General features: G+C 42.6%; 1 protein-coding gene across 3 annotated transcripts in view; it reads left to right on the plus strand.

Annotated features, from left to right (window-relative positions):
- LOC115401135 (cell adhesion molecule 2-like) overlaps positions 1-15921 on the plus strand; it is a 186252-nt gene that overhangs the window by 153945 nt on the left and 16386 nt on the right. For all 3 annotated transcript variants that reach the window (XM_030109323.1, XM_030109324.1, XM_030109325.1), the window contains 2 exons: positions 9201-9353; positions 11229-11366. In XM_030109323.1, coding sequence (XP_029965183.1) covers positions 9201-9353; positions 11229-11366 — 291 coding nt within the window. The remainder of the gene's footprint in view (positions 1-9200; positions 9354-11228; positions 11367-15921) is intronic.

Raw genomic sequence — 15921 nt, forward strand, 5'->3', positions numbered from 1 at the left:
TGATGATAATCGTTTCAAACCTATTCGAATCAAATATCAGCTGTGTCACTGCTGAACATACTAAATGTGTGCATGTTGATTGAAATAAAGACTTACAATCACTTTCTTCTTTATATTAGTTTCCATTATTCCTTTAAATTCACAGCCTGTATTGATTTGAGGTTTAGTAGTGAGGATGAGCATCATTGCAGACCTCCACAACCATCAGAGTCACCAAACTAATGTTGTGGTGACATTAATGGGAATGTCCAAACTAGAGCCAGTCTTCATATGCTGTATTTAGTAATAAAGCTTCACTACTTTTGTAACCCGTCATTCATACAATACTGCAGCACATCTGATGGAGTTACAGCTGGGAATTGTCAGAGCAAGTAAAACTAACTTAATTTTTTAAGATCCAATTATTATAGCACTTTCTCATTTAGTGGTTGATTGGATCGAATTAAAGAGCTGTTTTTTTTTAATTGCAATATTTCCAAATCTCATTCTGACCTGCTTCTGAAGACAAGAAGACAGGTTGTATTTCAAAACACTCAGGAGAGTCTTTTTACCCCCCTTAGAGGCTAAGTTTGTTCATTTTGGTGCTACAGTTGTTGTGCTGTTACTGACCTAATTTAGGGATGTTTTCTCAGGTGGAAATTAAAAAGAAAAAGTGGAAGAGGAAAGAAAATGAAAGCAAAATGCTGAGGGGCTTTAAAGAGACAAACAGCTGTAATGAGACCGAGCATGAACTGCAGTCTCCGGTGTCGGCGTGCAGCTCGTATGCCTCGCCGCTAAATCTTCCTTTTTCTCCTTTCGCCGTTTCATTTAAGACATTTTAACACACAATTGATGCAATTTGTTATTGTACGTTCAGTGTCCATTAATAACAACACTACCCCCGCTGACCTTCTGTTGACTTAATTGCAACATGCAGCAGACGCGGGGTCACAGCGGTGCTTTATTAGTTTATAAATCTACAGGGAGTCAGCAGGTACAGAAGATAATTCCAGCAGAGCATCAGAGCATGTTGTGATCTATAATTTGTCCACACAGCAATGTCCTGTCCCACGGCTAAAACCCACAAGGAGGATAAAAGATGAGGTTGCAGGCTATAAGGAGATAGTAAGGAGAAGAAAACTTTGGAATAACGTATTGTTGGCGAGGCTGTAAGCGACACCTCGTCGTATCCTGTTAGAGGCTCAGTTAAATCTTGTGGATCTCCAAGAGATTGTTAACCTTCGCGGATTCCCACATCCGATCCATATGGGTTGGACTGTCTCTGCATATTTGTCTAAAGCTGAGCACAGGCCTCTTCTTATATCGTGCCAGCTGGCTCTTTGGCACGCTCGTCCTCATTCATTATGTATATCTGAGTCTTGGTTGATTGTTGCCACCTCAGAGGCTTCAGACTACACTACGGCAAACACCAGCATTCGGATCTGCACGCACTACTGCCGCAGACCTGCCTCAACAAAGATTGATCTCCTCTAATAGCCAGGCCAGCACGTCCTTCATACATTAGCTCAATTAGCGCGCTCTGCTCTGTGGTGAGCTGCCATGAAAAAAATTGATTCAGACCATATGTCTTTTGTAAAATTGTCCCTTTTATATGTAGCTGGTGTTAAGAATCATTATTACTGAGCATCACAAATGAGAGCAGAGCTGTCCTTCTGCTGTCTTCATTAAGATTTACTTCACTGATGGCTTCTGTGGGAAACGGACAAGATGTATGTCGTGAGGTTGCAGAGAATTATAATGACATTCATGGAGCCATGCAGGAGGGAAGGAGGCTCCTTTGTCCAATATAGTGAATATGAATAATGCAATTAATGGAGAGCATCCGCAGGTTGCATGTCAAAGGCAGACAAATTGTTCAGTTGATCTACAGCATGCACTGCGATATAGAGACCTGTGCGACATGTAGCATACATCCCACAGCAGATTGTACATCACTTTTCCCCATTTCAGCTTCGTCTCCCGGAAGGGCATGGTTCATCATTTATGACATTTAATTGGGACATTCTGCCTGGATCATAAAGGTCACAAAGCAAAATTGATCTTAATTGGCTTGTAGTAATCAAAATGCTGTTATGTGCTAAATGAATGCTCTAATGTGAGCATTAAAACATTCATTAGCTTGAGAGAATGAAGGATAATTACCAAGGATGCAATTACTGGAGTGAGTACCAATGAAAGCACATTTAAACCTCCATTCGAGTAAACACACAACATTTGACAGTGGGTCTCCAATAATCAAAGTTGATAGTTACCTGAACCTTGTCTGAAATGCATGTGTGTGTGTCGATCTTCATACTGAAATTAACTTTTTCTGTTTGTTTACCTTCGTTTGCGTGACTTAAATTAGAGAAATACTAAAATAAAACTTGAGCGATTGAGGTGCCACACACATAAACAAGGACGGATTCAACAAAAAAAAGGAAAATATGAAAGACTGAACATGATTTGACAAATTGAAACATCAGATGATGGGGTAAGGACTTCTCACAGGTGACAAGCCACAAATTCGTACCGGCAAATAGTGTTTACTTTTGAGCAACAGAATGTAGAAAGGGTCTCATGGCCACAGCTAATGTTTTTCTTTGGGAACTAATGGGCTTTTAAGTGTATTGGTTTACCTCCACCTTCACTGAAATGTGTATGTACCGTAACGTTGCTATATACTTGGCTATTACCGCTAATGTGAAGAGCCGCTCCTTGTATGTGCCATATAAAGCTCCGCACGAAGCGCACATGTATTATTTATAAGAGCTCTTTAAAATAACGAAGAAAGTGTTGCGTTTGAATCCCTTTAGAAGTGCAAGGCCCACCTGAAAAATGTTTGGTTTCTTTTTACCGCAGCTAAGTCATTGTTATGCGTATGCCTTCACATACCCCTAAGACTGAGTTGTAAGCCAACAGAATTATGTAACCCTACATGGTACTTGTTTAAGAAAAAAATTAATTTAGAGAATTCATATGAAACTTGTCCCAGAGCCAGAAAAAAATCCCACGGTGTACAATCATGCTTGGCTGAGAAATGGATGGACAAAAATACACCCGGTCTCATTTTTTTACTGCTTTAAAAGGAGGTACGTAATGTAGCTGCTGGGAGACTTCCTTCTTCTTTTCTCCCGTCCTTCAAGCGCTGAAAATTAGTCCAATTTGAGAAGCATCTGCTCTGTGGGATCTCTGAGAGCGCGGGCAGTGACAATGGCCCTCTGGAACAAGGCTCTTTCCTTCTCTTAATTGCAGCCACATGTGTGGTGGGAAAGAGCCCCCTGCCTGCACCACTATAGACCTGGAACACATCCAGAATCGCCCACACAGTGACTGAGCGAGCACAGCCAGCAGCAAACACACTCTAATTGCAAAGAGTGGAGCCCATGGCTGGAGAGAGGGGGCGACGAGGGGGAGGGGGTGTGCCAGGATCCTGTGTTCTCACTGAAGGATGGCTAATGCTTTCACATTTCACCACCAGCTCCAAGTGCTTACAGGCCATGCAAAAAATGGCCAACTTGGGGGCGGGGGGGTGCTGGATGAGGGGGAGCACACTGCAGATGTAACATATTTTGGCTGAACTCAGGAGCCACCAGCTTGTCTCCAAGACTAATGGATAAATGTGAAATGTCCTTTTCTATCTCGGCTGTCAGAATCATCGTTTTGGACTGGAAACATTGGTTAACATCTGTCTGCTGCTCAGTGGAGTGTAAAAGTGAATGCCATGTGATAATTGCACTTCCACTTCCTCTGCTTCCAGTTTTATTTGATGACAGGGCTAATGTAGCTTCTAACCAGATTGTCAGCTCTTCCTCTACGTGTCAAAACTGTGCACCATATTAGAGTAAGTCATTTTAACTGCAGTTCCATATGTTAGGACCGACTTCCTGCACATGGCACGCCGAGACAAATTTCTGCAAAGCTGGACTGGATTGTGGAAACCTAATCTGACACCGTTCTGTCTTGGGAGACCTCGGTGCGCTCTTCCACTGACATGGTTGGTGGCACAAAGGACTGTCAGTGAAACAAGGCAAACATTACTTTGCATCAAAGGGCCATAGCGGCGGCACCCCTTGCCCCGAGGGGGGAACCGGGGTGTCAGTTTTACTGATTTGAGACAGCCTTGGTAATGCCTCCATCACACGAGATGTACTGCTGCCATGCTATTAAGCTGCCAGGCTGCAAGGCTGCAGCATGCACAAGGTCAGGGTGCAGATTTATGTTTCTGCCTAAGCAGAATGAACAGCGCAAGAGCTATCTAGGGTTTGGGGGAAATGAACCTTTTCATCACATTGATTTCCTAAAGCACCTGGAAAAAAGCTTTGTCAGCCGTTGGCATTTGGGTCTGATTGTGACGGATCTGGCCACAATCTGGGCCTCTAGCCTGGATTGGATTCTAGTTTCCTGGCCATATGCTGTTTGAGTAATAGATAACACTTGTCTTTGGGTTATTCAAACCTTTGTACATCTCATTCTATCAATGTGTCATTGACCCACGTGCTGTGTAACGCCTGTGGCCGTGTGACAAAATCCCATCAGTCAAAACCATCTTTTAACTATAGGTTGTTTCTCACTCTCTACTTGGCTTCATTTCATCAACCTCACTTTATCAGCTCCCGACATTTAGATGTATTTCAGTTTTAAATGGTAATGTGGTGTTGAGGAGACACTGCCTCCTACTTGCTCACTTGAATTGATCACTGGTCTGTCCGGTATCGTTTGGTATTCAAAGCAGAACCCAGATCTTGTGAGCAGGAAGCACTGTTGGCGATATGAGAAATCAAGAAGGTCTTAGTTTTGAGCTTTTAATGGGTTCTAATGGCCAGTCAGTTCAAAAGAATGAAATACCATCACATTCAATTCAATTCAATTCAATTCAATGATTTGTTTTCAGCTTGAATTCAACCCAGTTCAGTTTTTCATTATAATATACACGTTTCTGTATGCACATATTCGGTAGTTCTATATTATTTGGTTTCATAAAAATAGTTTTGTTTCTCATTCTATTCTCCTGGCTATTACAGTTAAATTCTCAATTCAAATAAGCTCAGTTCAGCTGAACACTTTTGAATTCCATTGCAATCAGTTTTTTCCCACCTTTTTTATTTGTGTGTTGTTGTTTGGAAGTTGCATATACTCCAGGTTCATTCAATTCTTTTTTTTCTCACCTTAGAGTTGACAGTGTTTCTGTTTTTATTCTCAGGGTGTTGAAGTATGTGTCACGGTTGACGTCTTGTCCTGTGTGTTTTGTGGTTTCCTGACATTGTCCCTCGTTTCAGGCTCTGCAACTCCTCTCCTCATGTCTGATTGCTGTTTCCTGCCCTGATATCTCTCACCTGTGCCTGAGTGTGTGATTGCAGTCACCTGGTGCCTCGGGTCTATGAGGGGCTGTCCTTCTGTGCTCTGGGTGACGGTTCGCCTGCGTTGTGCGCTCAGTCTCTGTGTTTACCTGATGGGACACATGCGGAAGATATTCCAGAGCTCTAGGTGCAAGCTGAACAAAAGGCCGTCTCTAAACATTCAGTGATAGTTTCGTCTATTGCCGTCTGACCTATGGTTTATTAACACGGAGATTTGATCCCAACTAAGCGAAGCCCCAGAAGCCGTGTCCACACTTTGTATACTGTACGCATCTGCACGGGCTACGTCCAATCGGGTACGGCCTGCCGGGCCGTGTCTTATCAGACTGCATCCCCGTGGGAGTAACCCGATCGGTGTATTTTGGATCTGGACCCCAAATCCCTGGTGGACTCCTCTTTTTGCTGTGGATGATAAGATGGGTCTTTTAAGTCTTTAATTGTATGTGTAGGAGCCATAGTATAGGGTGTGTATGTGTCACTGGGTGTTTAAGGTTTCCATGGTAATGCACGGGTGCTTGGTCACGTGACGCATGCGGTGGTGGGCAGTCACTGTCCGGTAGTTATTAAAAGGTGTGTTCACCTGCAGGCAGATGGAGAGAGGAGAGCGGGGTCGCCATAATTTTTGTTGACCGTTTGCTGTGTTTTGGCCCGTTTTCATTGATGCACGTTCACACAAAGAGGTCATTGGAGGTGCAGCCGACAGTGTGTGCTGACCGATGTGAATTAAACAATTTGAACTGCACTTACGTCATCGTGTGCTATCTGGAGGACGCGGCAGCGCGTCGGACAAACAGGAACCCTCACCTTTCCTCTCAGGGCGACAAGGTTGGCTTGGAGTCGCCGATACAGTATGAATTCCCATTGTCTTCAATTATGTTCAGTTCTTTTCCTTTCATTTCAGACTGCTTTCATTAAATCAATGACAGCAATCAAATGATAATTGAACTATTTCCCCGAATAAAATCCCCCCCAAAAAATAACTGGTCTGTTAACGTTCAACGTTAACTAGACCGATATTACCCGTTGAATGATGATTTCACTTTACAAAAAGAGGCCTGATTCCTCCCCGTTTACTAAACGGTGGGTGAAAGCGAGGGAGCTTTCTGAGAGCATCAAAATTGCTGCCGCCGTCAAGAGAAACAACAATTTCAATGTCTGCCAGGACAGTTGCAAAAGATCCTGAATTCTGTGCTTCAGTAAATTGTCAGGCCTTAAAATAACAGCTTCATGGAGGTGAAGCTTTAAAACTTGTTGCAACCCAAACCAAACATCCAGGAGCTCAATTAAACACAGATGAGTCTGAACTCAATCCAACTCAAAACCTTTGGAATCTCAAGTAAATATGTCTGAATTGCAAATATGGTTTATTTGCATTTATGTGTGAAGATATTTGAAACTCCTTACTCTCAAATTAGGTGTACCAGTAACTCTGAGTAGGATTTTAAAACACTATGCTCAGTGTGTGTTCCCAAACAGACATAATTTTTTTTGGCATATAAGTGCTATGAAGCTCTGATGTAAGCCATAGTTTGCTCATTTTAATAAAAGTAACCAAACACTGAGTGGAGGATTACGCAACAGTAACTTGGCAAGTTTGTACGAACATTTTAATCCTTCTTGTCAACATCAAGTCCGCTCCGGCAGACATCAAATTGAGCAGATCACAGCTGCTGGAGTGAACATGTTCATTTTTAACGCTATCAGATTTTGGACGTACTGTCACTTTAACCATGAGACGTCAAGTTCCCTCAGCAGGCAAATCCCTTTTACAAACCCGAAACGAAACACTTATCAGCATCTCAGAGGTGTTTGTGCTTCGAGGAACAAGTCTGTTGAGGAGAAGAAAAAAGTTGGCCTGTCTCTTCCTGTCTTTCCCTCCATGCATTGCAGAGATAGAGGGATGTGGGCCATGGGAAGTGTGGTATGTCATCTTGTCCAATGCTTTGATCCTCCCAGTCTGTACTTCCACATCTCAGTTCCCGTACAATGTTTGCTCAGACCCCATCACCTCGCCAATGCAGCCATCCACCAAAGGGTTTTGCGGTTTTCTGCCAGAGCCTCTGGGCATTTCCCGGCTCTGTTGTGAGGATGCTTAACTACAAAGAACACCAGGCAGCTTTGTTTCAGGATGCTGTTTGCTACAGTAAGACTATCAAATGTTTGTATTAAGCCCCCTAGCACATAATAAGCTGGCTGTCTGATGGCACAGCTGGTTATTAAATTTTAATTCAGGCTTGAGTTTTGTTTTTTTTTTAAATATAGCTTATATGTATACCATATATACACTCTTTATTCTTAGATAAATTCTTTGTGCTACGTCACTTTACGCCAGCATCAGTCTTTTTTTATTTATAGAATCATATTGGGAAAACTATTATTTTGTACCATTCCTTGTCAAAACTAGAGTTCAGACTGTCAACTATAAAACCACCAAGTCCCAGGTGAACATGGAGTGGGATCATCACACTCTGGAGGCTGCCATTATTGTTGCCGTCATGTGGCAGCATTTCCACTGTTTGCATGGAGACAGGATCTAAGCATTTTCAAAAAGTTCTACCATGCAAGTCGTTTTGAAAAAGTTGGATTTTCAGTGGCTCTGAGCACCATTGTTGTGTAAACAGGCACCTAAAACACAATGAAAGTTTTACGAATCCCATATCCCCGTTTTAAGCAGCACAGTAATGTTTTCCCTGTGCATGTATGAGTTTTCTCCATGTGCCTCTGTTTCATCCCACAGTCCAAAAGCCATGCATTTGAGATTAATTGATGAGTGTATATTTGTATATTAAATAGTGTTTGTTGTACTGGCGACCTTTACCATAGTCAGCTGTGATCGGCTCCAGCACCCTGTGACCACAAGTTGGACAAAATGATAAAGAAGATGGACAGATGGATGGAAACAACTGAGTGATGAGCAATTTTCATTCCTCTCTCCACCGTTTTATCTGACATCCTTACCTTGGCTGCAGCAATTAAAACGTAATTAGCAGCGACTCCTGCTGCATTTTGCCAGATTTTTTCCCTCTGTAGTGCGATTCAATAGAGTTCAAATTACTCCAGATGAAAGGGGGCCCTGAGAGAACGCTGGCCAGGCCTTCAGGGACCGAGGATTAAGAATGAGTAATTTATTCAACGAGGAGCACTTTTCTCGCTGCCCTCTGCTGTGGGGAGGTTCTGCATTTAAAAACTGTACAGTATAAGAGATGACAGGTACAAGATGACCTTTTCAACTCCGTTACGTGGTTTTAAAAGGTTTATGGACACATACGGATGAGCACTCCTGAAGGGGTCTGGCAAGTTAAAGACACTTCAACACGGTTTATTTCACTTTATGAGTGTATCAGTTGTGTATGTAGTGGTTAACCCTGTGATGGTGTGGACACCTGCATTGTTTTTAATTTCTTTTGACTTTATAACTGGAGAATCGTCAAAACATTTTGAATTTACTCAGTTTTTTATGACAATTTATTGCCAAAAAATTTGGTATGCACATATTATCTAGTCATACGATCAATATGGAATGCAGGTGGTTACCTAAATAACTATAATAATCCAGGACTGACAGTTTTTTCCTGCTCTTTTGCTCTGCCGTGTGCCACTAATGCCTTCTGCATCCTTCCTGACTCTGCCAGCCCAGAATGCAAATGTAAAGAAAGCGTTTCAGACCAGTGGTCACAATATGTGTTCGCAGCATTTTGACAAGCATTTGCAATAACGGCGAGCTCAGAGCAGTCGGCCTCGTTATGGTAAAGGTCAGCTGAGGCGCTCTCTGTTCTGGAAGTTAGCTGCCGTCGCTGCATTCAGACCGAGTTTGTCCATTAGTGAACTTTCTGTCTCGACTCTTGTCCTTTTCCGTTGCAGCTCTGAGGGATCACAGAATCGAGCTGGTGCGGGCCACGTCGCAGGAGCTCACCATCAGGATCGGTGACGTCAGCCTGTCAGACGAGGGCCTGTACACCTGCTCGCTCTTCACCATGCCTGTCAAGACCACCAAGGCCTTTCTCACCGTTCTGGGTGAGCGTGCCAACTGCTCTACATCCTTCACAGCCCAATTTTTTTCCCCTGGCTAATTAGTCCCAACCTGACACCTGGATGTTAGGACTCTTTGCTTCTGGCGCCAAGAACTCAAACTTTCGGCATTGTGTTTTAAATTAATCTGGCAGGATTTCATGTAACTTGTATTTATGGTACTGTTCCAGCAGGTTTGCAAAATTCAAAGCTCAAAGCATTTATAGACTGGCTCATCAGTTATGACGATTTTAGTGGAAGAAACTGAAATGAAAGTTACTAAATATGGTCACTTGCCCATTAAGGGGATTATTAACCATAAACATTAAAAAAAATGTAGAATCAAAGTAAATACTGTTATTCATCTTTTGGCTGCTCCATTCAGGAGTCGCCCCAGCGGATCATCTGCCTCCATCTCCTCCTAGCCCCCTGCCGCCTCTACTGTTACACCAACCATCCCCAGTTCCTCCTTCACTACATTCATGAATCTCCTCCGAGGCCTCCAACATCCTTTGTCCCATATATCCACTATCTCTCTTCAGCACACGGCGAAATCATCTTAACCTCTCCAACTTTATCTGTAAACTGCTCAACCTTAGTTGTCCTTCTGATCTCTTCATTTTTAATCCACCTGGCTCACTCCCAACGAAAATCTCAGCACCTTCATCTCGGCCACCTTCAGCTCAGTCTCATTTGAGATCCGCTTTCTTAGAATTGATCTTTTCCTTTAGCTGCGGATTAAATTGAGGAATGAAGAATTTTCAAGCACATTTGAACCAAGTATTAAATGTGATTGGTCTTTACTAAGCTGTGTGACATTTATTTTAGGTAATATCAATTATCTGACCATTGATTTACTTACAATCACCTCTTTCCATTAAATTAGCGAGTTTAACATGGGTTTGAAGGAGAAGTTCTGGTGAAAAGTAACTCCCAGGTTCCTCAAAGTGATACTGGAGGTCAAAGTGACACCAACCAGTAACACCATCCAGTGTTACTCTGTTTAGATCATTTCTCTCTCTGTTTTGGGCCAAATATGATATAATTATGACTCATCCCGACTTCCATGTCTGTAAGACAAGCTTCTAGTTTGACAAGTTCACCAGTATCATCCGGTTTCATACAGAAATAGGTTTGAGTATCATCTGGATAACAGTGGAAATTAATGAAGTATTTCCTGCCGGAAGCACTTAAAAGGTCAAGGGTATAGATCCTAAGACAGAATCCCGTCAAACTCCATGTTTAACTTCAGTCTGAGCTGAAGCGTCGTTGTTACCATGAACGACATAGAACCTGTCTGATAAATATGATTTCATGCAGCTTAGCGCTGTACCTTTAATCCCGATGATATATTCCAGTCTCTGTGTCAGGATGTTCTGATTGACATTATCAAATGCAGCACTGAGATCTGACAGGACCAGCGCAGAGACCAGTCGTCTGACTGAGGCCATGAGATCATTAGTAACTTTGACCAGATCAGTTTCTGTGCTATGATGAGCTCCAGATAATGACTGACCACCAAATTCTTCCAAAGTTGAGATAAGAGCCACCAAAAAAATCAGATCAGTGATCTTTAGGAATTTTCTGAACTCAAATCAGTAATGGTTTAAATCACTTCCTTGTACATTGAACTTTGTGAACTGCTTTTGTGTCTTTGTAAAAAAAAAATACAGTAAATGTTGACTCTGACTGTCTCTCTGAGGAGAATCAGCTCACAAATCAGTTTCCTCTAGTGAGCATCTTATGTTTTCTGGTTTTCCTGTTTTCTTTTTTTCATTATTTTTTGTGAGAGGGAAACAACTGGCATCCCTCACTGTGTTGTTCCTTCACACACACACACACGAGATATGTTCCTTAGACTTTCCTCTTCATGCACCGCAGGAGTGCCAACAAGGCCAGAAATCACAGGATTTACCAAGCCGGCCATGGAGAGGGACGTAATCACCCTGACGTGCACCACATCAGGCAGCAAACCAGCCGCCATCATCCGGTGGTTCCGAAATGACAAGGAGGTCCAAGGTAAGCACGCGGTGTGGATTCAGCGGTGGCGTCCTGCTGCTGCCCCCGGCGCCCTCGGGGGGGACGTCCTTACTGTCAAATCGTTCAGCGTCTCTGCGCTCATCTTCATGCATTGTTCCACTGACCGGTGAGGTGAAGCGGGGCCATGATTCACATGGCTCGCAGCCACCGCTGCCGCCGCCGCCGCCGCCCTTGCAGGCTGTCAGAGGATGCCGGACTGCTCGTACCTGGTCAAGGTGAAGACGCAGAGGACCGCATCTTGCTGAATTTAATTAGAGAGCGAAGTGCAGCATAAACAGCAAGATCTGAAATAACTCTTGGTGGGGCTTAGCACTGATCTACTCAGCAGATTCGCCACAAAAAAGCTTCCCAAGCATTCGTCTTCTTCGTCTTCTGTACTGCTTTATCTCGCTCAGGGTCACGCAGCGCTGGAGCTGCAGTCAGCTGACTGCGAGCAGAGGATGGGTGGTGGACCTGTGGCTGTGGACCCGGTCACCAGGGAAAACACAGACAGACCCACAATCACACCTTTCAGAGACTCAAGCTCAAATGCTCCAAACTGGAAAACTGGAGTGAGAACATGAAAACGCCACACAGGAAGACTCCAGATGTTCTTACTTGTACTACTAAACTCGCTTAACGCTGATTATTAGAAATGATGGTTAAGAGTCAAACCCCTGATGAAAACAAAATGAAAATGAAAGTTTGGGAGATTTTAAAGCAAATGAATTGAAAGTTACTGAATAATAGATGCTAGATTAGCTGAATCAATACTTTAATATTCATTGGAAGCTGGCGCAATGAAATAGCGATTATCAGCATTCTCATCTCACAGTGAGTTTGGGTCTGATGTACCAACAGGACACACTGAAGCTGCATGTATGTCTGACGCTAAATACACAGGAACGAACGGAGACTTGTGTTCTTCTGCGCTCGTTACATGTAGAATTTGGTTTGTTTCAGGGAGCTCATATTTATTTGTGTAAAATCTGCATATCTTTTATGGGTTGTTAGTAAATCAGGCCCTCTGTGTGGAGTTTTCATGTTTTCCCCTGGTACTCCAGTGTCAACAGTGAATTTGTGCCTGTGCTATAGTCAGTGATGGAGTGCTGTATCCTGCCTTTCGCCTGTTGTCAGCTTTGATCGGACTCCAGCCCCTGGTGACTCCTAAGGTGTTAAAAGCAGAAAGAAGATGGATGGATTGAGTTAATTGACTTTTCATTGAACAGACTTGCCTGTCATGTCAAGCTGGAGATGCTAAACAATCCATTACAGGTTCATTTTAAGGATAAGAGCAGAACAGTCCAGCCTCCGTGAGCCATGTTACAAATTCAGTTTGCATGTGCGGAGTTGCTGCTGCTGCTGCTGCTGCTGCTGCTGCACTTCTCATTTGTTCTTGTCAGCCACCGTATCAAAGCTCTCTCCAAACCGAGGTCTTTACTTATTTATTTATTTACGTATCGAACAACAGCAATTAGATTAGCGAAACAAGTCATGGAGGACAGGAGAATGCACAAGAATGCAAACATGGAGAGGCCAGATAACTAGTCTCACCCAGCCTGAGATGACGCATTAGGCTGCAGATTGAGCACTGCTCCGTGAGCTGATCAGTAAAAAACCCCCCCCCACAAAACGGCAGAAGTTTTCTCTGGTTATTCAGTGTGTCTTACAAGCTTTCACTTTCGTGTATTCCACTCTCCAAACTGTCTGAAGCTCAGCACTTTGTATTTTCTTAGCTTTTATCAGCATCATATTTCTGCTTTAAAAAAAAAAAAAAGACAAAAACATTATTTCTTTTTTAAAGGAAAGGAATGTTTTTCCTCAATTTGATGGCAGAGGTATGCTGCACGGAGCTCTTTAATGTAACAGAGCCTGCTGCGGAGGCTCAGTGTGACAGTTGCTCCTTATTGAAGATTTGCACCAGAGAGCTTTTCTTGGTGGTTCTGTCTGTGTCTGCCCAACATGGCACGATGATTGATGGCAGAGGGGCCGGGATATGAAGTTTTCTTGTTGAAATGACGTGCACGTATCTTCCTGAAAGGCCAGTCGGAGAGCCGGCACACAGCATTACAACCAGACTCGCTGTCCATCTCGAGAGGCATTGAGATGATCTCTTTTGTGCTTTATTTTCTTGGAAATACACTTTAGAAGTGAATCTTTAAAGCTTAAAAACAAGTTTCCAACATTCATATGGAATGAAACCCAAATGTCAAATGCCATCTAGTAGAGTTTAAGAGGCGGTGCAGTTCTCTAAGTGTGTTGTGGTAACGATCCGCGGATATACACCGTGTTCTCTGGGTTGAAGCCATATGGCAGCATGATACACTGGACCGGGTAGCATTATCAACAAATGAGAGCGGATGCTGCGGGTATTTTCTAGATAAACACAGCTAATGGCTTTTTATTCCACAACATGTTTTATAGAGACACTTCCAAGTCAGTAACCCCAATGATGTAAGTGGTGCACAATCAATAGATTTTGTCTCCAGTCATTATTGGACACACACACACACTCACACACATACACTCATAAATATATGTATATATCAGAATTGCGCTTCAGCAATAGGCTCACATTCATCTTCATTACATCAGAACTTGATTACCGTCTCCCTTTGTTGCTCCTCTCTCTAATGTGCAAATAACAGTATTATTGTGGTGTTTCTGTGTCTCGTTGATTGAGTCGTCACCATTGTGTGCATCAGTTTAAGCCCAGAATCAATTAAAAAAACACAACTAAATGTGATGAAAATCTGTGAGTTAGTTGAAGCTAATGAGGCACTCCCCCTCCTGTAAACAGGAGTTTAGTGACATAGTCACCATGATGACAATATATTACTACTTTCATGTTTAACAGACACAAATGTAACTTATGACAAGTTGTGCAGCCCAAAATGATGGAAATTAGAAGTATTTTCCGGCAGGTTAAGCAGAGTCTGTGTCTCTGTGTCTCTGGTGGGACGTGACGACTCCCCACGTTCAGAAAAGGCACGACTGGGTTCGCCGAGTCTCCCCCAACTGTGCTTTTATTAGCTCCACTTACGTACAGTGGGTTTTATTGAGCCACTTGGGCAAACAGAGCCGGCGCGATGCACCTCGAACTTAAAGCGAGATGAAGAACGTAGCAGAGACTGGAGGGCTCGACTTAAAAACTTCATTTCCATGTCAAAGTGTCAGAGAGGGGGAATGTCAATCAGCGCCGCGAACTTGGGCTTTTTGTAGGTGCCGCTTTAAAGCGTTCTTTAGTGCGTATGTGCTGGGAGCAGCATGTTTTGCCATTGGTTCTTTTGTGGAAGATCATTGCCGCCAGTGTCTGCTGTCAGTCAAATCTATCCCCACAGGGGGACCAGGCTACAAAGCTGGGAGACGACAGCAGGTGTAATAGCAAAAAACATGTCATATTTATTTCATGCTCTGATGATTTGTTTTTCAACAATTTATATTAGAAGCACGCAGCATTACAAACCTCAAAATGCAACTGTCATCTAGTGTCAAGTAATTTGTTTACAGAGTATAGAGCCGTACAAATTACTTGTGTCGGTGAATGACAGCCAGGCTTCAAATTGTAATCTATTGAGGAAAAAAAAAAAATCCACCCACAGTCACTCTCTCTTTGCATACATAAAGTGGCCTATATTTCCTTTTCACAGGGGCACAAAGGCACATTCAAATCTTCTACTCAGCTTTAGTTGAGATATCAAAACATTTAAATCCAGACGACAAAGAGATATATTATTTTTAGCGTAATTTTGATATTAAACCTGTGTCCTCGGCAGGCAGAGGAAAAAGTTGAAATACCAGCAGATATGCTCCCGTATTTTACACTAACATTACACGGCTACCTTAACTTCCTACTTCATGACTCTTGAAGAAACTTTTCGCTGTGAGATGTGAATAGCAACAATTTGTGCTTGTCGGGGGGAAAACAGATTAAAACATGCTGCTGCCACAGACTGTGGAAACAACCCTGAATGTTTGCATTGCACGCTTTTCCAGACCTCTCGATCACAGTGTTTCCTCACACTCAATCCAATGTAACTATTCATGTACTAATATTCATTTTAATTAGTACTTTCTTGCATTTAAGAATCTCTACTTTTACCTTTATCAAAGTAAATGAGATTAAGGTGGTTTTATCTTTACGAAAGTTCTGTTCACGCAAGTGTTTTTATCCTATTTTCTGTTCCTTCTTCATTTTGGGTCTTCCAAAGTGAAGCATTTTATTAAATACGATCAGATGTAAAACTGATAACCTATACATAATATATTTCTTCCATTTTTGATAAGGAATTTCCAAATGACCAAATCACAAACAATACTGGTCCTGACGGCTCTTCTATTCCCTCATAAAACAATATTTTCATATTTAAATCAGGTTTATGTAACCTTCAATGTGGGAAACATGATGGGAAAGCTGGAACATATCTGAAAATTAAAAAAAATAGAAAAAAAAATAGGCCACAGCGATTAAATACAGCTGCTCATATTGTAGAACCCCGAAAGATTTTTCTTCCTCACATTTATTGCCTGAGAAGATGGGTTTGAGCTATTTTTA

This window comes from Salarias fasciatus, chromosome 14, assembly GCF_902148845.1.
Source record: "Salarias fasciatus chromosome 14, fSalaFa1.1, whole genome shotgun sequence".
Lineage (NCBI taxonomy): Eukaryota > Metazoa > Chordata > Actinopteri > Blenniiformes > Blenniidae > Salarias > Salarias fasciatus.